A 20963-nucleotide genomic window follows, 5' to 3' on the forward strand; every position below is an offset into this window, starting at 1 on the left:
GAAGCCCCCCCCCCCCCCCCCCCCCCCCCCCCCGTAAATATTTTGAATGTAGTTATTTGTATGGAAATAAAACAGATAATCTTAACATGACAACCTAGTTTGTGTCCCTTAACATGTATGTTTCTCAATGTTTCATCAGGCTGATTTATTTTGGGAGGCTGAGTGTTCCTCAGATGTCAGTTAAATGTTTGGAAAGTGAGAAAGCGAGAGTTAGAATAACATTAGTGAGACGCATATGAACACTCAGTTTTGTCAGTGTGAAGGTTACATTCCTCGAACACACACCCACACACATCCTGTTACGACTCTGCTGGTCACAGGCCTGGAATTCTTTGGAAAACTATGATAGGTGAAATTCCCACGCTTTGGGCATCCTCTCCTCACATTTTTTGGCATTCTTTAAATGCGGGCAGCTGTCCAGTTTGTGTTCCTGCTGGGCCACCGATGGCCTGAGGGTTTTTAGTGAGGTGAAGCCTGCACCACTGCCAGTCAGACCCCTCAGCTATTTATTCATATCATTGTTGTGGGCAGGAAACTGCAAGAGGCCCTCCATTGTCTAAGCACAAGTTTCACAGCAGAATGTGGAACTTCTATGAGTAATAAGAGCAATAGTACTTTTTGCACCACTGCATTTATTTAACAGCTATAGTTGCTTGTTACTTTGCAGGTAAGATAATCAAATAATATTGCAGATTATCAAATTCACAAAATATGACACATTGTTTTAGGTGAAACTACCCAACAGTATATAAAGCAGTCGAACAAATGCTATATACAATACTGTTTACAAATTATTTCATGAACAATAACAATCCAGCTACTAAGATATAAATGTAACACTCTGAGATGGCAAATGTTACATTAAGTAAATGATTAGGGGGATCTAAATAAGCAAACAAAAACTTTTAAGTTAAGTTTTCCTGCTTCACATCTGAGAAGTGATACCACAACATAATTGAGATTGTGACCTCTGTTTCCTTTGTAACGTTTTGATCTGGTGAGATGGTCCAGGTCCAACATTTCCATGTTACATAAGAGTCTGTTGAGTTCTTATTTGTGTTTCTGATCTCACTGAAGTAGATCAGAACATACTGTTAGCTGGGGGTGAACCCACTGCCAACACACACACACACACACACACACACACACACATACACACACACACACACACACACACACACACACACACACACACACACACACACACACACACACACACACATACATACACATACACACACACATACACACACATACACACACACACACACACACACACACACACACACACACACACTCACCACCACCACCACCACCAACACAGCTGTGTCACATGCTTTTCCCATTCTGCCAAGAAACATTACCCTCTTCTCTCTCCTGACATGAAGTTTCCACTTTTAGTATAATTTAAGGCTCAGTTTTCTTTCCTAATGTGAATGATGCTCAATCTGTAACCCGACATGAGGTATGAGTCAAAAACAATGATCACTTTGCTTGGCTTTACAATGAATAAATGCCTTTTCTTTTTCACCGCACAGCCAAGAACTAAGACACTGAGTAACCGCAATGCAGCAAGAATAATCTGACATGACAGCGGCTACCCAGCATCTGTTTATTTGTCTAGACATCACTAATTTGATGTGATTTACGACAATTTATTAAAGCTCATGAAGTCACTGTCTGTGGTCTCCTCTTGTCTCCTTGTGTCCTCTTTCCCCTGCTGTTTAGAGCAACACGATCCGCTCTGAAGACAAACATCTAAACCTTTGCTTAGGGAGAAGAAAACTCATCTAACTCTCTGTGTCCCACGAGGAGGCCAGATAATGATATGCTGGCAGGCCAGATTGCAGGGTTGCCATTCGGCTGGAACTGTAAACACAGCGGAGAAACCTCGTTAGGACATTCCAGAAATGTCCTCAACTGGGAATTCTTGGAAGCGCTTTTCTGTGTTTGCATTCTTCCTTTGGGACAGTAGCGCTAACATCGTCTCCTGTGATCATTGCCCCGTCCCGAGTGAGAATTATTAGGAAGAATGGAGGCTAGCAGATGTCGAGCACCCCTCAGCAAACTGTGAACTGGACAGTGGTTTGTCCTGGTTTTACATAATTTACATAAGATTGAGCCAGGAAAGTTTCCTCAAACAAAGCATTTATGAAAAACTATGAACTTTTTCTAAACAGCAGCTAAACCACTGTGTAGCATTATGCTAACATGCTAAGCCATTGCAACAGTAGCGCAAGTGGAGTCATAGAGTCAGCAAAGTGTTCCAGTTATAGAACAATATGTAAAATGTAAAATTAGCTTATATTAGCTAACATTAGCCACCATAAGCTGCTGCTGATTACACCAGACCAAGCAAAGCTGCATCAGCAAAAATACTGGGTCTATTATATTGAGAAAGGGTGTGTTTTCTTACATATGAATTTAAGTTTTTATGTGTAAGAAGAATGTTTTGTGTCGAAAATGTTATGTCAAAATTTACATAGCAGCACTTTAAAGCTGCACCAGTGGGTCAAATTATTAAGTGTAATGTTAGAGGGGTCAGTCGTAGTGACAAACCAAAAATCAATTATAACCAATCATCATCAGTTTTCCTCAGCAGAGCATTTTAGCATTTCTGATAATTGTTTTGGTTTTGCGACCGTCAGCTTAACTGCTGATTCAGTGTCACTATACATCAACCGGGTTTCAAACGGCTTTCATAAAAAAAAAAACTGGACACTAATTGACCAGCACCAAACAGCGAACAGACATAGTTAAAGCAATCTAGGAACCCATCAGCTATCAGTCTCATGATGGGTAAGCCTCTGCGGACAAAGGGCTATATTTCTGGGGTTCCTGTTTAGCGAGGAGATATCTGGGCCAAGACTCCCTTTTCTGTGCTCTGCTCGTTGTTTACACTCCGATTAGCAACTTAAGATGTGAGATCATAGTTGTCAGATGATGAGTTTCGTACTTGTATTCCAGCCAATGCGTCCTGTCTCTTTTGCTCACCAACAGACTTTTTACCTGCTTCTAACCAAAGCGTACTCAAACGTGCTTGTTTTCCGTGTCTACTGGATGTGTACGCTAACATGTCGCCATATTACCTTTATGAGGTAACAATATTTCTCATCTGCTTTCGCTGCCCAACAACTATAGCTGCTTTAAATCCTCAAAAATGTTTCAATGTAAAACACATGGGACTATATTCACAAACATTCTGAGAAGACTCTCAGTGAGCTCCTAACTAAGCCTAAAAAATTTATCTATCATTTATCTATCATGGAGTCATAACTTAGTAGTGATTTAGGAAACTTCTAAGACCTACAGAATGTTTGAAAACACAGCCCTACTTGCACAGTAGCCTATTCACATGCTAGTAGTTGTTATGTTTATTTACTTTACTATTTATTTACCATGTTACTAATTTTAGTCATGAATCTATTTGATATTAACAGGGAAAAACGTCCTCGCTTTCATCAGTCTCTGCGATTGCTGGCCAGTGTACATAAGTGTATTGGCATGTAAATCTAAACCAGCAAACACTTCATTTTTCCAGTTGCCCAATATCTTATCTTTCCTTTCTGGCGTTATTGCATTGGGTGGGAGATCTGAGTGCATGTCTAATGAGATTGCCCACGAACATAAACCCTGCACAATCTGTAGCATTTTATTAATTCACTGACATTCACCGTTCTGAGAATATTTCTCATACCTCCTCAGTGCTCCTCCCGACTACTTGCAATGTTTCACTTATACTCTCAGGAGCTCTCTTAAGGGCTAAAATCCTTTGTGAATAACTTTTGTCTTGTGAATGTCTTCACTAGGAGCAACTCTTTCTTCTAGGTTAGCTTACCCAGTCAATTTGACCAAGAAAATGTTTTTTTTTAAATCAAAAAATCAAAAAATCATCACGGTCAGAATTTGGGTGACTGTTAAACATGTTATGCTCTATATTTTTATTAACAACTATTGATTTCTCATCTCTGCATCTGATGCTTCAAACTTGCACAACCCAGACTTTTGAGTTGAGATAAGGTCATCTTAGGACAAAATTGACCTCAGTGTCATATGGTGTGTTTGGAAACTGTGCAATGTCATGATCATTTTCTCCACATTGAATGGATTTGTTTTGAATAGATTCAAGCTAGTGTAACAAATGTAACTGAAGCTGTGTCACTATGCTGGACATGTGGGGCATCTAAAAAAAATAGATCAGATAACTCCAAAGCAGAGCGTAAAAAATCTTCTCATGTGTCACTCAGAATAAAAAAAAGAATCGGTTATCACAGTTGTTCGTCACAGTTGCTTCTTTTAGTTACAAAACCATTTTAACATTGAGGAAATTAGGTCAGTTGTGTTTGGATGTAATAAGGAAATATTTTTGGTCAAATAATGCCAAATCAGACAGAGAGATACAATGATATTCTGTCTGCCTGTTATCCAAGAATATTATCTATACAGTGCAGACAGCTGATCAACTGACGGCTTTATCTATCTGGATCAATGCACAATGTGACTTTTCATTAACTTTAAAGCGAGTCAAATGTTTTTTCTTTTTCCATTTGGTATTAGTGGCTCTTTGAATTAGTTTCAGAATAGATATCCCCCCCAGCCTTAAAAATAGACAGTCTGTGCATAATAAGACAATGCCCTTCTTTTAGTCGACACAATAGTCTCTCTATGTGTCAACAGACACATGCAGGCCTTCAGTTGCAGCCATTAACATATCTCACAGCTGAATCATCATCAGTTACTGGCAGTCACACCGAAGCTGGAAGTCATCCGTAAGTTAATGGACAAAAGCTACTCCCCAGTGTCGATCAGTCAAGTTGAGATACATGACAGACACCTACAATATCAGGATCCATTATTAATTTTTACAGAAAAAACAAGATACATAGCATTTAAAGACATAACAACAAAATGTTTAGTTTAAGAAAACAAATAAGAAAACATTAAAGTTAAGTTTCATAGAAAATACAAAATAATGAAGGAAAAACTTTATCAAAATTAAGAAAATTGTCTAAAATTGATGTAAGAAAAAACAAGTAAGAGGTAGAAAGGAATGGAGAGAGAGAAAAATGTATAGTTATTATTGCTTTGACATGTCTAAATGTGTAAAACATGTATGTTAGGAGGTATGAAAGAAGATTATGGATCAAAACCAATATTGATATTTGAGAGACAAATAAAATCTGACAATAACACATAAGCCGAAAAGTTATTTTTGAAATAAACTTCCTTGAGTTAGGATCCCTCCCACTTAAGCCAACATGAATCAATAGTATCGGCCAGGTCAATGTATTGTTTGGGCTCTAGTATTGAACGGAAGTAATTATTAAGATAGAGTAAATACATAAATAACACATCCAAGTCCCGTTATTCAAAAGTATTATTCTGAAAAAAATCTGTGTATAGTAACTGGCATATATGCACAAATGCACAGTAAGATACAAGCAGTATGACTTAAACGATTAAATAAGGGTTGTTAATGTATTCAGAAAATATTTTGAAATTAAATACAGCAACAAATTCAATAATAGTAATGTTAATTCACAAAGCACTTATAATAAACAGTCATTTCAAAGTGTTTTACAAGAATAAACATAAATAAACCAGTTGAGTAGAGACCTCTGTCTCAGATGTCAGTCCAAGATCTCCCTTCAGTTGGGTTGATATTTGGTCAAGTATGCAGAGTGTATGCAGTGACTGTTTAGAGCTTGATGGATTAGTGTGTAACATTGCACAATGTAACCATGGAGTATTGCACAACATCAGAATGACAGTTGTAGGAGTGCACAGTCTGGTATGTATTATAGATGTGTTGCCAACAGCAGGGCACGTTCTCAATGTCAGAAGTACTATATTATAATGACATACATTTAAATCTGCAGGTGAAACATTGACCTATCCTATATTACGTCTTTTAACATTTAGTCACTAGTCAGCTGTAAACTGTAACATCGTAATCACATTTCTTGCTTGTCGTAGAGATGAGGGCTCAAATCAACCTCCGATCACATCCGGACCCCCTACCAGCCTGCTACGTCCACCACCTACCTGTTCACCCCTCCTCTCGCCCTTGACTGAACGCTCACCCACACACCCTTCACGCTCCCCCCACTCTCCATCCCAGCCCACATTCACTGTTTCTGGACCATGGAAAGCCCCTGGTACATTTTCAGAGCTGCTGAGACCGTATACAGACACAGAGCTTCTCCCCCCCTCTCTCTCTCTTTCCACGGTGCCGCTGGCCAAAGCCAGCCATCAGATCACATGCTATGTGCAGCCTCAGCAGCAAAGGAGCACAGCTATTTGCTGGGGGCACACATGCTGGGGCCCAAATGAATGACTGGCATTCTGGTGACCTCCCAGGATGGCAGCCGACCACTGGGATGGAACTAAGGGCTGTTTTAGGACGGGGTGTCACGGCTTGTTGCTGTGTCATTTGTCTGCGGTAGGCATGTTGTCTCTGGGGCCGATGGCTGCAAAATGTTTTCACACCTCTAAAGGCCAGCTTGGGACTGGTATTTATAAGGGGCCTAGGAGCTATGCCTCAGAGTAACGATGCAAAGTTTGGTGCAGTTTTGCCCAAAGTGATCGGGATGACTGAGACGTATAGATCTAGAAAACTAAAATGTTAGTCACTCTACAAAATGGACAAGCATCTGGCTGCTAGTTTTGTGGTTGCTAGCTTTTGTTGTAGAACTCTATGACACCTTTACCACGTTGACAATTGACCTGTCAAGATTCCTAACACATACCAGAAATACAGTTAACTTGGGCAATGCTACGCTGTGTTAACTCAAAGAAAACTGACAGAAATGAGGCAGGAGAAATAAGGGGATGGGAAGAAAATGGAAAAGGGATCATCATTACAGTGACACTCAGCTATTTGCCCTGAGCGCTGTATGAGTAATATGTCTGAGAGCAGAGGCAAAAGTGTTTTGAGACTAAAAAGAAACAGTTAAGTTGCCATAGCGATGTCAACATGTAAATCTTGTGATATTAAAGGTGCAACATGTAAGCGTTTTATTACCCATGAGCACAAAATTCCCATAAAGTCTATGTTGAACAGGGTTGTCGATGAATTAAGGTTGGAAGGATTTCTTGCTTTGAAATTCACAATCTCTATTCTTTATTTTCAACCAACAAAAGTCACAATTACAACCGCCCAACAACAGATGTAAGGAGTGGACAGCCAGTGTCACAAGGCATTTCTTACATTTGAAAAAGCAGAACATTAAGTAATATTTTCATGCAGTTATTGTGTAACATCTGAGATTTCTCTTGAATATCTGCTCTAACTAGCTTACTAGCTATCTCTGTTGTACAGGTGACTTGAATTATTACAGACCGCATTGTGTTGTGTAGGTCCAGTCAGTTGGATCCTATTTGAGTCATCCATTATTTTTTGGATGCCGGTAACACTGACTTCCACGTAGCAAAGCACAATACACAAGAAGACTTCTCAGATATCATGACTGAGGAGAAAAATGTGGATTTTCCGGTTCTGCAGACGGGCAGGGTTGGGCGCATGTGGTCTCACATGTGAAATCACACCTGTACATAACAGTAAGGCAGCAATTTAAAAAAGCTGACATTTAAATCCTGATATTAATGTTGTTGTAATATCTTACTATCTTAAGATGTTGTCAGTTGTACATTGTAATATTACTGAGTCATGTTTAAGAATAGTTTGACGTTTTGGGAAATAGGCTTGTTTGCTTTCTTGTTGTGTTAGATGAGAAGATCAATATCACTCTCTTGTGTATATGTTAAATATCCCAACCCTGTCTTTTAAAAAATTACGTTTCTGCCCATCTCAACTGGATTTCTAATTACACTTCAAGGGAATAATTTTTTCTGCTGCATTACGGTTGCAGAACACGTAGTTAACGTTGTAAATTACAAACAAAACAAAAACCCAACAGAATTACTTGGTTATGTTTAGGCCATAAAACTATGTGGTTTGGGTTTAGTAAAAAAACATAATTGTTTGCCTTAAGCTAAGTATGTTTGTTATGTTATGTAAGTTACAGACGTAAATTAAAACAAGTCAACGTTGACTTTTGGTTTCACTCGAGACAAGAGCAGCGGCCTCCTTTGTGAAAGTCCTGTGTATGTTTGACCCCCTGATTCCACCTCGACCTTCTCTCTATCAGGACTTCTGCAGGTTATGATTAGAAACGTGTTTGTGATATGTAAAAAAAGAAGTAAACCGGGAGAAAATATGTTAGCTATGTAAGGGTGAAACTGCTAACATGGCTCAGTCCAAACATAACAAAATCTGACTACTAGTCCTTTTAAATTTCACTAATTAACGCTTCATTTCTTGTTTGACTGATGCCGCACCACACATCTGTTTTGTCATCTTTGCACACTTGACAGATTCATCTCTTGTGACTCATGTCTGAAGTCTGTTTGCTATGAATGTCTGGAAATTCCCCCTCAATGCAACTCGACTTGCTGCAACACGCAGAGATTCTTTTTGACTCCTTACTTTAAACAAACATGTAACCAATGGAAGATTTATTTTCTTCACAGGTGTCCTAACAGAAGAATTAGGCCAGATCATGCATTCCCTGCTTGCCTCAACATAATTTCATCTTGAAATCAACCCCCAGCACCTCGAACCAAGCTGTTGCGAAACACGAAGACATGGGAAGCTCGTCGTCAGTGGTTTCCTGAGAACAGGATACCACTTGAGCGCAGCGCACCTCTTCCTTGTCTATTGTGTACTGTGTGAATGAGGAAGCCGTCCGTGGATGTGTGAGCCAAGGAGAGGAATCCATCCCACTCCTTCCAACACTATCAGTTACATTCCTCACCAATCCTGCAGTATCAGATGACCTTGTCTGCTATTCTGTGTCATTCTTTCCCACACGGTCCGACACTGTAACATGCATCCTGTTCTATCCAGTCCCTTTAACTCTTGTCTGAAGCCAGATATGGTCACCGCACTGTCAGATAATCCCTGAGTCCAAAGTAATTTAGACGTTAAAATGCACAAAGGAACAGAAAGATACAGAGATAGAAAGAGAGACAGGGAAGTCACACATCTTGTTGTTTAGTCCTCAGTTAACAACATGGCAAATCTCTCTTTACATAATCACATATCTAAACTATGACAAGTGAAACAGCCTTCAGCCCATGTAATGTGTCCTGATATGTAATCCATAATGACTCCAGCTCATTTTAAACCGTCCCAGAGTACAATACATAAAATAGATCCTAATTACAATGTGCTTTGGGTTATATTTATCACATGCCTATTGAGTAGTCATCTCAACTGTTTGGAAGATGGACTGTTTTCAATGTCTTGATGTGGTTAAACAGCTAAATCAAGTAAAAGCTCTCTTTGTCGTGTGCTATTGAAATCTATACATGAGGACTGGCACATCTTTGGTTAGCAGGACAACTTTATTTAGATATAAGAATTGGTTCGTGGTACAGTTGAAAGTATGATTCTTATTTTATACGTACTATATGTGTCAAGTGAAGGGAGAGTGTTTTAATTGATATTATATTCAAAGAGGCTACGTTCCACGTTAACCTGTTAAGACGGATTGATGAGTCAATGGAAAATTACAGCTTTAGGTTGAGCTCTTCAATTTTCTCATTCACTCTGGGAAGTCTAAGACAGTAGTTCCACACCTTTCTTTTGGCTTGTGGCATCGTAAAACATAGCAATGTCTACATGTGACCTCCCGTTACAAGTTGTAGTTATATGTCAATGAACCAGATTAACCAAAGTACAATTCATAAATGAAGCCATTTAACAATATGTGAAGAAAGACAGTTTGTGTATGAAGACAGGATGTGCTCATGCCCGTTTGGTCGGCCTAAAAGATGTATGTTGAAAGTGAGGAAGTAGACAATCCAGTTCATGCAAGTCCAAACATGAGTAATTGATTCATTATTTACAACACAGATGCACCTGGGAGGCTTAGGAAAACTGTCAATTGTTTTTTAACTTTTTTAATATTAAACTGCATGAAAGTGGAACTTTCTTAAAATTGCCAGAATAACACAAAATCCATATTGTACAATATGCAGAAAAAAATAAAACTGCAGTAGACATACTATGTGTGTGTAATGTGATTATATCATTATTATTATGCACATTGATGAATTTTTAAAACAATAACGTTGAGTAAAGTTTGATCAAAGAGCTTATTCACAATAACAGAAACAGTAGTTTGTACCTTTAAGGGCTCCCACTCCATAAACACACACACACACACACACACACACACACACACACACACACACACACACACACACACACACACACACACACACACACACACACATTTTGTCTTCCTGCCTCCCTCCCTTTGACAAAGACATTTTTATTCTGACTTTAAGACAGGGCTCAGATGAGTAAATTTAGAGTCAGACTGTTTCCAATTGTGTAACTGGTAGTTTGACTACTCTCACTGTTGCCTCATTTGTGCTCATTTTTCCACCAAAACCTCAAGAGCAATATGATTTTACTGTGTAAAGCAACAACACAATTATATTTTATTTTCCTCAAAGCCACTGTTCTTTGCACAACCACGGAATAACTCATGAAATATAACTTTCGTCTGTTTTGGGGTCGTCTACAAACAGTCACAGGAATTTTTGTGGCCATTTTAGATTTTCATCTCCTGTAATGACTTTTTGAAAGCGTCCTTAATTTCTAGAGGGTCAGCTTTGCATTCCTTTGGAAGTTCACAGGAAGTGTGGCACAATGGAGGACAAAATGGCCAGAGGCGTTGTCCACCAGCAGAGACACACACACACACACACACACACACACACACACACACAGAGGGAGTAGAGGAAGTAGTGAGGTGGTGTTAAATGACATGACCAGACTTTTAAAAAGGTGGAGACTGTGCTTCTCCACACAGTGTGGATCTGAAAGGGAAATGCAAACATGTTCCACTTTGCTGACCAGACGCCTCCATGTGAGCACCGCCCACAGAGACGCAGTGTCTGCATGTTTTTTTAAAAAAGAGCCCATTTTAGTATGCAGCATCTGAAACATGACGGGAATGTGTGTGTGTGTGTGTGTGTGTGTGTGTGTGTGTGTGTGTGTGTGTGTGTGTGTGTGTGTGTGTGTTTAATTAAAGAGGAAAGGTCCAGAAAGATGATGTGGACACGCACCATCATCAGTTCAAAGCCAACTCAATGTGTCTATAGATTTTTAGGTTTAATGAGATAATCAGCCTGAGGCCAGTGGCCACATACTGTACAACAATCAATGACCGTTGTGCTTTGATTTCACAGATTTGTGTTTTGTGTGCTCGAGGCTTCTGGAGGGAAGGCATCTGTAAACTTCTCTATTTGTGTGTTCCTTTCTGTTCCTTCACAGCTCAAAGACATGACTGGTCTGTTATGACTAAAATCTCTGCTATTTAAAGGACCCACAGTAAAAGTCAGAGTCCCTGTCTAAAGTCCTCAATATAGCATTTAGCTTCAAGCGGGTAATAAATAGCTAAGTCATGTCTTTTGGCTCGGACAGAAATAAAACCTGCCATAAAGATTTGCTTTCTCCCTCGAGGTGGGAAGTTTTAATCATCAAGAAAACAAAAACGGATGTTCCCCATGTTGGACAAGATACAGAAATAAAATTAATGACTAATTAAAAGACTTAATATGTGAATGGAAGAGGGGTTAACTATCCTTCTGACTGTCCAGCCATCCGTACGTGTTGTGACCCTGTGTGTGACCCGGTCTCAGCAGGAGGACAACCCCTGCGAGTTTGAGGTCTGTGCCCATCTGTAGCATTCTCCAGGCTCTGCTCCACACCGCGTAGTGTGATGTTGGGTACAAAGAGCCACTGTGTGTAGTAATGGGGCACACGCAGACCTCAGATTCCAGTGGACAGCTGCCACACACCACACAGAGACACACTCACTCACTCACACACACACACACACACACACACACACACACACACACACACACACACACACACATACACACACACACACACACACACACACACACACACACACACACACACACACACACACAATCAAGGCATGCACAGCGTCAACATACTTTCACAGACAAGAGGAGTTTCACTCATCCAGTGTTCTGCAGTGAATGCAAGGAGCTTGAATTCCTTTCAGACAACACAATTACAAGCAACCTAATTCTAGAAGTGCAAAGGTCAGAGCTCTCCCTTCCTCTATCTGTCACATATAAGACACAAACGGCACATTAGCAAGACAATAGAGAGACACTCAATTAAGTATTTACTCAAGTACGTTACTTGAGGATATGTCAATTTTATGCACTACTACTAATACTTTTAAGAGAGAAATATTGTACGTTTTACAGCTTGAGTAAATTCAGATTAAGACTTTACATGCAAAAAAAATATAATATATATATAGTTTATAGAATATACTAAATTAGCTCCACCTTAACATTAGATTATAAGTCAAACTAAACTTTTTTACTTCACTAGGTTTATAAAATAGTTACAGTTACTTTTCAGATTTATCATTAAAATAATGATAGATGTATCAATAACATCCAATGATATAATCATAGCTTTGACAGGGGCATTTTGCACATTTATTTTAAAGGGACAGTTCATCCCAAAATCATAAATACGTTGGATTATCTTGAGTGATTTAGCTTGAGTAACTGGGTCATGGATTCTTGGACAAGAGACATCGCTGTTGAGTTTTTTCAAATGTATTTTGGGGTTGGATATGAGCGCCACAAGCCGAGTGCCATATAGTCTCATAATGATAGAGAGAAGGAAGACATCTCTATGTACGGTATCTCCAAAATTGGGCAACTCACGCCAAAACCATAAAAATGTATGAAAATATGTATTTCTGATTTTGGGGCTGAACTGTCCCTTTAGGACATGTTTTTACTGATACTTCTGTCCAGTAAAGTCGCATATTTAATGCAAAGCTTTTACCTTTTCTCTTTCTTTTTTTTTTTTTTTACACTTTTGCAAGGCTGAATACTTCTCCTATCACTGAATGAGTCCATCAGAGAAACAAAAGTAGTGCAAGCACCACTGAGAACTTCTGTGAAGCCTCGCAGGAAGGAGCTTTTGTGCATAGAATAAAAGACAGATATCTCTTTCCCTTTCGCGGAGCATAAATGCATTCATTCTCAAAGCTCATATGCCCCATATACTTAATTTAACTCCTCATTGGGAATGCTCAAGCGCATTGCAGCCGCGCTCCCCCTCCCCTCCACCTCCCGTGTGGTTTTACGCTTTTGATCCCAGAGGGACCTCGCGTTTTACATTCCTGGCATTCCGACCTCAGTCCCTCCTCGGTTACTTATTATCGCCGCCTGCTCTCTCCACATTCATTTCACAGCGAGAGAGGAGCGCGGCAGCCCGTTCAGGAGTAGGAACATGAGACACGTTTGACTTGAGAGAAGAAGAAAAAAAACTCATGGAAATAGAGGAATTACTCTGACTTTTTTTTACGTCGAGATCGAGAACAACGTTTCGTTACGATGAGAGCGTGAGCTGGTAAGAAGAGCTTCTTTTTTCTCCCTTCGCCACAACAGAAAAAAAACGAGCACAAACACGAAGAAAGTAGCTTCATTGTAACTTCTGTTTCAAACTTTTGAGATTGTAGTGTGTTGTGAGGGAATTAAACGCTATGTACGATGTTTTTTACGACGAAGATTGTGCTATAAGACCAGAGATGAAGTTATTTTACAATGCGGTTTTGTGCGCTTTTGCTCCCCCGTGAGAATGGAATTCTTAGCGCATGCATTTTTATTTTTTTTTGCCTGCTGTGGAAAAATGTCTCCACATCTCTGTGTTGTCGCTGTTGGCGAATTGGACTCAAAGCTTCACTGTTTTCACATTATGGAGCTAAAACGTTAATCAGGAAGCTTTTATTTATTTAATATAAAAAAAGGATATGTTTTTATGATGCTTAAGTCAGTGTAGCAAGTGTTGTTGTTATTGCCAAGGCTTTCATGCCTCAAACACAGCCTTTCATCTGTATGGGACTTTATCAATATTCAGTTGACTTCTGTTTGACTGATTGTACTTTATTCCCTCATTCTGTTCTGTTCCAGGTTCGCAAACGAGTTATTTAAATACTTTCAAAATAAGAAAGAGTTTGACTGATCTGTAGAGAAGATAACAACGTACACAAAGCATTATGTCTTCCACCGAAGAGCCGTCTGGCACGGTCCTGCACCGGCTCATCCAGGAGCAGCTGCGTTATGGAAACCCCACAGACACCCGCACCTTATTAGCCATCCAGCAGCAGGCCCTGCGTGGAGGCAGTGGAAGTGGACCCAGCAGTGGAGGCGACATGGGCAGGAGCCCACGGTCCTCTTTGGAGAGCCTCACCCAGGAGGACCCTCCGTTCCCTCAGCTCTCTGCGAGGCAGGAGCCCCAGGGCCAGGAGCACCAGGGCGACTATCACCACTCAGAAAGCGGCTACCAGCTCTACCAGCTGCACGGGGAGGAGCTGCCGACTTATGAGCAGGCCAAGGTGCACTCTCAGTATCTGGCCTCCCACTGGGCCCCTACGGGCCCCGCCAGGCAGCTCCACGACGGGCTCCTGCATGAGGGGGCCTTCCACGAAGAGGCAGATCTGATGGAGCTGAAGTGCGGCCACGTGCGCTCACTCAGTGAGCATTGCATGCAGATATCTCTGGAGAGGAATGATGCAGCTGCTAAAGCAGAGGCTATCAAGAGCACCTCTCACAGCTACCCAGAGCTCGCTTACTACATGCCACAAGGCCTCCAGAGCACAAGGCAGAGCCTGGACAAGCGCACCCCGCCTCCGGAGTACTCGGCCCCCATCCAGGGCCACGGATTTATCCCTCACCAGGTCCAGGAGCCAGTACAGGCACAGCAGCACAGGTACAAAGACAACTTCAGAGGGCATAATCATGTGTGTGATTATGTGTGCATGTTTTGTTTTTTTCAACCACTTTAACATGACATCATATTCTGTGGTGTAGTTTTTGTACTTGAGCCAGACTGGCATTCACCTTCCAGGACTCGTCATTGTGTTTCACATGCGTAAACACATACTTATTAATGTGAGTCACACTGTGGACTGCGAACCGATTTGCTTCTTGGAATACTTAGAACAAGTTCAGCCCTGCAGGTGTTTGTAATGCCCAGCATAGTGGAACAAGATAGTTTCACATGCTTGTGTTGCTTTGGATGCCTTTACAAAAGTATGTTCCTCATATAGGCTTTTACATTCTTTACAGCCTCTGGAGTCAGCTTGTCTGCTCCTTGATAGATGAGAATAGAGCGATATTTCAGATGCCTTGCTCTAAAATAGCTTAAGTGGGTTGCCTTAAACGTTTTGAATCAGCCTCAAATTCAGATGCACAATTAAGATACAAGTTTGTTTTCACTCAGCAATGGTATGGTCTCTTAGGTATGTCCAGTCGGGTCAGCCAGCTGAAGTCCCCTGCTACAGCACATTCACCGGCCTGCCACCTGCTGGCTTGGAGGAGCCCAACCAGGTGGAGCTGCTGCTGATGGAGAATGAGAGGCTGAGGCAAGAGCTGGAAGCACACAGGGAAAAGACTGGCCGTATTCAGAAGGTAAGGAGAGGATATCCATGAGAGAAAGTCTTTTATACATACAAAACTCCAGCTAGCTTTACATTTCATTCAGGGGAGTTTCATTTTACCCATTAAGCCCAATATAAAAAGAGGGGTTGTCACAACATCCGCGGCTCAATTTCAGAGGGAAACACTCCAAAGTTATTTAGCTGCTGACCAGTCAGACATCATCCTCCAACCCCCACACCTGCCTATGAAACCCAACCCCGGTCAACAGTTGTCTCCCCGACGTCCAACTCCAGGCACACTCCCTCATCTGGACGGGACAGATGAGATCAGCAGCTGCTACCTTCCATACCACAGAGGCACAAACAGAGGTCACAGCCTGCTACTGTGTTTACACACTCCTTTCATTGTGGAGCTGACCTTGTGGAGGCCGGGGTGTGTGTGCGTGTGTGTGTTTTAGTTCCAGGGAGGCCATAGATTTTCAGCCTAATCTAGGGCTTGTCAGACAGCAGTTGATCGGGCTGTGACCCGCACACACAGCTGATGGATGCTGGGGGTCTGTGGCAGGTGGTGGGCTGCTGTGTAAAAAGTGAACGGTCTCTTTTGTTTTTTCCACCAAACGGCACCTTTTCCACCTTCTCTCTTCCTGTTTCCTGCCATTTTTTTATGGACTCTCCAACTAAACAGGCCATAAGATAAGCATCTTTTCTTGATCAACATGGTGGAACAACGACTTTGGAGACATTTGATACCTCAGACAATCTTTGCAAAAATCCATTCTGCTCTCTGCTGGAGTTATGTCACATGGCCCTTGCCTTGTCTCAGCCTTAAAGAATTATAATTGCCGGGGTTGGAAAGTTTTTCCCCGTCAGGCCACAGCCCTGAGTAAACATGCCTGTGTGACTGCTATAATGGTGGGTTTCTCTTTGCCGTTTCCACAACCCAGGCACAGGCATGCACACCTTCCCTCTGCTGGCAGCCTTCCCAGACCTGTGTGTGTCTGTGTGTGTGTGTGTGTGTGTGTGTGTGTGTGTGTGTGTGTGTGTGTGTGTGTGTGTGAGTCGTTGTGTACATGTTAACTTGTTCTTTGCGGTGTGTTGTGTACGTGCACGCTCCTGTGCGCTCATACACCTGGAACTAGAGCTATCAGCCCTCAGGAATGTAGATATAAATCAGTCTCACAGGGAGTGGTGCGGGCTTGAATTCCTTCTCAGTATTATACCGCACACACAAACACACACTGAGTGTACTGTACACACAGTCACGTATGTACCCTGTCGTACATAATGTATCTATGCACTGTAACAACATGAATCAACATTCCAGCTCCTCCCTGGCATGTGAAGTAGGTTAACCAAAAATTCCTCTTCTAAACCTTCTCCTTTTCTGTGCTCCTCTCCCTCTCCAATCCTTCCTCCCCCATCCCCTCTTCTTTTTTTCCCTATTTCAGTTGGAGCAGGAGATCCAGCGTATTTCGGAGGCTTATGAGACACTGATGCAGGGCAGCTGTAAGAGGGAAAACCTGGAGCAGACACTGAGGAGGAGGCTAGTGGCTGAGATCAGGAGGCTGCAGGACTTCAACAGAGACCTTAGAGGTATGAACTCCTGCCACACCGACACACACAATACCATATTTAAGTATCCTACCGTAATATCAGATCCAGACCTATTTCACAGCGAAGTCTAATTCTAAAACTTTGCTGCATTACAGAAAACTTGGAAAATGCCAGAACGCACGTCGCAAAAGAAGTAGAAGCAGCCGACCATAACCAGCACATCATGGCGAAACTCCTTGAACAAAGTGAGTATGCCGTTCGGTTTGGCTCTCCTCTCCCCGGCTCTCTGTGGCATCCTCCTTTGTAATCAACATGCTTGATTGGATCGGATCGTAGCATAGCATGGGGCCCTTTTTGTAGCTAAGGGATTCCTGCATGCAGGAATCTCTCTTGCATAACCTCAGCTTATTTGGTGAGGAGGCTTAATAATAGGGAATTCAATCCACGCACATCTTTGCAAAGGGAAACGAGCAGGCTCTAAATCACAGAGCAGCGGTGGAAGTGATAGAAATGAGGTTCCCCCACCTGTTGTTAGTGTGATTTATGCTGTCTGTTTAAGGAACTGGACTCAAGCAGAGTGGCGGTGTTTGTATGGCCTTGATGAGGAATGGCCTATGTGGGTCAAAGGGATAGGGCGGCTTTCTCCCCCCTTCCTCCTCCTCCTTCTTCTTCCTCTCAGCATTCCAGGAGTGCTTTGCTAAATGAAGAACACTGGCCACCATGTAGCAACTCTGGTGCTTATTACTGTGGTTGGACTCAGGAGGGAGAAATTATGGCTGGAAGCTCATACGTATTTGAGAAAAGAACCTCAGGCAGATTTGGAGCACTTGAGCCCAAACTACTTTTAAGATCATGACCACATTCATCAAACATGTGATTAACCTGCCAACCTTCGCTCTTCCTTTTGCTTCAGACGAGGAGCAGAACTCTGAGCGGGAGCGCGTAGAGCGGGAGCTGGAGCGATTCCGATCCACAGCAGAGGAGCAGAGCCTGAGGGCGAAGCGGCTCGAGGAGGCCCTGGATGCCGCTCGCGGACGAGGTCGCCAGCTTGAGGAGGAGCTGAGGAGGAAGAGGGCTTATGTGGAGAAGGTGGAGAGACTTCAGAGTGCGCTGGCCCAGCTACAGTCCACCTGTGAGAAGAGGGAGACCCTGGAGATGAAGCTGAGGACACGACTAGAGCAGGAGCTCAGGAGTCTGAGGGCACAACAGGTACATTTTCTGTCCTAGGAAACAATCAAAAAGCCTGATTTCTGTACTGTATCCTTTCAGTAGCTTTAGTGTCCCTTGCCACCTGATTTAAATCCTCTCTCCCTCCACCTATAGAGGCAGTCCCAGCCACCAGGGGTGACCATGGGCTCCCTCCAAGAGCGTCTGCATGAGCGCGAGGAGAGAATCCTGGCCCTTGAGGCCGACATGGTGCGCTGGGAGCAGAAGTACCTGGAAGAGAGCACCATGAGGCAGTTTGCGATGGAGGTGGCTGCCACGGCCGCTGCCCAGAGGTAAACACCGTAGACTATTTGCTTTACACTTGCCAGAACATCCTCTGTACGCATGTTTTTTTCCCCAGCTCATTTGAATTTGAGTCAAGCCCAGGACATTATCTTTTTCCTTTGCAGAGACACCACCATCATTAACCACTCGCCTTGCCACTCCTCTAACAACAGCTTCAATGAGGACCTGCCAGTCGCTGACTACAGGAATCAGGAGATGGAGAACAGGATTCGCGCTCTTTACGCTCAGATCCTGGAAAAGGACGCCGTCATCAAGATCCTCAACCAGCGGCTGCATCAGGACCAAGGGCGGAAGGACGAGCAAAGTCCCCGCACAAACCTCCTGAATACAGCGGAGGCCCCTCTCCGACCAGCCTCTTCCAACCCCTCCATCAGCACCGCCAAGAGCAACACAAGGAGTAGCGGTGAGGATCATTATGTTGCCTTTCTGTAAATAACAAATTTTGGTGGTACTAAAGCTAAGCAGCTTGCTGTACTTCTTACATTACCTTATCGATAACAGTTGATAGCACTGCTGACAGATACGGTTGTCTTTTAGGTAAGAGTCTTTCAGATGATCAGACTTCGCCAACCTGTCAGTTCTCCACTCAGTGTGAACCTGGAACGCTAGAACGGCGGGTGGAGGGAACGAAAGCCAAGGAGGCTGCCAGCACAACTAAGCTCAACAGCGGTGAGTGATCTATCAAATAGTGTTTGTTTACGAGGGCCAATAATCCATCCAATAATGCTCCTAGTATCAATCTCAAATGACAAATAATTCTCATGAATAAAGAAGCCTTAACAGGCTCAGACTCCACTACACAAAACACACACACATACAGCATTTAAGTAGTCTCTTTATAAAAGGAGTTTGTGCCCTCGGCTTCATGGATGCTCAGATTGATTAACCAAGCCGCCTCTTAGCCAGCCAATCAGATAGCAGCCATCCAGGTCATGGTTCATAATGCGGGCTTTGAGGAATGTGCATGGTTAGGAAATACTGTGGATCTGTTGACTGAGCATATTTACCAGAGTGGTCTGTTTGAGTGTGGTAAATCTCTGTGAACCTTTAGTCATTGATAGCTGAGCTCTATTTAGGACATTCTTCCACTGTTTTAGCCTCAGAGCGTTTATATATTTATTAATTCTCTTCTTTTTTTCCCCCCCTTAGACAAAGCAGCACCCAAGAAGTTGCTCTCAAACCCCTTCAGAGGCCTGGATGAGCTGGAGTCAGAGGCAGTGGAAATCTTCATTTAAAGAACCGATGGGTCGATTTCGAATGAGGGCAAAAACAAAACAATTGTGAGAATCTGTGAAGAGTGCAAGTCTTTGAATAGAGAGTGGATTAAATATTGGATGCAAGAATGTCGTGGAAAGAGGCCAAAAAAAGGACTGTTTTCACATTTTTAGAGAAAGAGCTGTGCTCCGACTCACTCCCTCTAACTAAGTTGGACAGCTGCAGGCAGTCTGCCCAGCTGGAAGAGAAAAGACAAATCTTCTGAGGTACTTGGACAGTATTGTGGATTGTAGTAGGGCAACCGAGAGTGTATGCCAAAATATTTATATGTATATATATGTGTATATATATGTGTGTATATATATATATATATATATATGTGTATATATATGTGTGTATATATATATATATATATATATATATATATATATATATATATATATATATATATATATATATATATATATATATATATATATAATTGCTGCTCCCCCCTTTATTTCCCCCTTCATCTTCTCTCCCAACCCAGTGAATTAAGAAGCTACATATTTATCTTACCTGGTTTCCACATTCCCCAAATATTAACTTAAGTGTCCTGCTCTTTTGCATAAATATTCAATAAAAGGTTATCTATGTGACCTCCATTCCCCTCCGCTCCCAAAAAAACCAGTCAATCTGAGTAACCTCATTCCCATCACATGGATCTTATATGTTTGGAAGACTTCCCTTTGTTCAATAATTTAAGCTTATAACACATGAAACACTGCTGATTTGAATGCTCCCACTGTCCATGTGTCCTAAGCTTGAGCAGCTGGCTCTGCAAAGGCTCAGAGGTGTGTGAACGGTGAGCTGCAAAATATATATAAAGCAAACCGATACAGAAGCGGTGTTGTTTGTCATTTTTGGAAGGGTGTTGCATCATGGTGTTGATTTCATCATCTGTTTTTCTGATGACTTTTTCCTTCTGTAAGTATGTTTGCATGTGTGATTACAGTATGTGAGTGTGTTTCCTGATGTGGTGGTTCTGCTGGTCCGGTCACCATTGTGGGATACAAGTTGAAAACTACACCGTGTTGTTGTTTTTTGTGTACTGTGAGCTTTGAACTAACAAACAGGTTAATTATTATTATTATTATTATTATTATTATTATTCTATTTTAT

General features: G+C 42.0%; 1 protein-coding gene across 2 annotated transcripts; it reads left to right on the top strand.

Moving 5' to 3' along the window:
- Positions 1-13312: 13312 nt before the first annotated feature.
- On the top strand, positions 13313-20184 carry amotl2b (angiomotin like 2b). 2 transcript variants are annotated; one of them, XM_068701706.1, is made up of 10 exons: positions 13313-13492; positions 14053-14851; positions 15384-15552; positions 16970-17114; positions 17231-17320; positions 17989-18284; positions 18399-18574; positions 18740-18990; positions 19125-19256; positions 19737-20184. In XM_068701706.1, exons 2-10 carry the CDS (start codon positions 14139-14141, stop codon positions 19820-19822), a joined length of 2058 nt encoding a protein of 685 aa, XP_068557807.1. In that variant the 5' UTR covers positions 13313-13492; positions 14053-14138; the 3' UTR covers positions 19823-20184. The 2 variants fall into 2 exon arrangements, with proteins under 2 accessions (XP_068557807.1, XP_068557806.1); XM_068701705.1 differs by having other exon boundaries at positions 13314-13492; positions 18692-18990; positions 19737-20182.
- Positions 20185-20963: the final 779 nt, after the last annotated feature.

This window comes from Cebidichthys violaceus, unplaced genomic scaffold, assembly GCF_023349555.1.
Source record: "Cebidichthys violaceus isolate CVI_PGR_0920_01 unplaced genomic scaffold, fCebVio1.0.p SCAF_8, whole genome shotgun sequence".
Classification (NCBI taxonomy): domain Eukaryota; kingdom Metazoa; phylum Chordata; class Actinopteri; order Perciformes; family Stichaeidae; genus Cebidichthys; species Cebidichthys violaceus.

What these genes read in the sequence shown, in the direction of transcription:
- amotl2b (XM_068701705.1), top strand. Translation starts at nt 14,139, where the DNA reads ATGTCTTCCACCGAAGAGCCGTCTGGCACGGTCCTGCACCGGCTCATC. An exon ending in CTTCAACAGAGACCTTAGAG is followed by an intron (nt 17,115 to 17,230) that starts GTATGAACTCCT and finishes GCTGCATTACAG; the next exon opens with AAAACTTGGAAAATGCCAGA. An exon ending in GCCACGGCCGCTGCCCAGAG is followed by an intron (nt 18,575 to 18,691) that starts GTAAACACCGTA and finishes TTTCCTTTGCAG; the next exon opens with AGACACCACCATCATTAACC.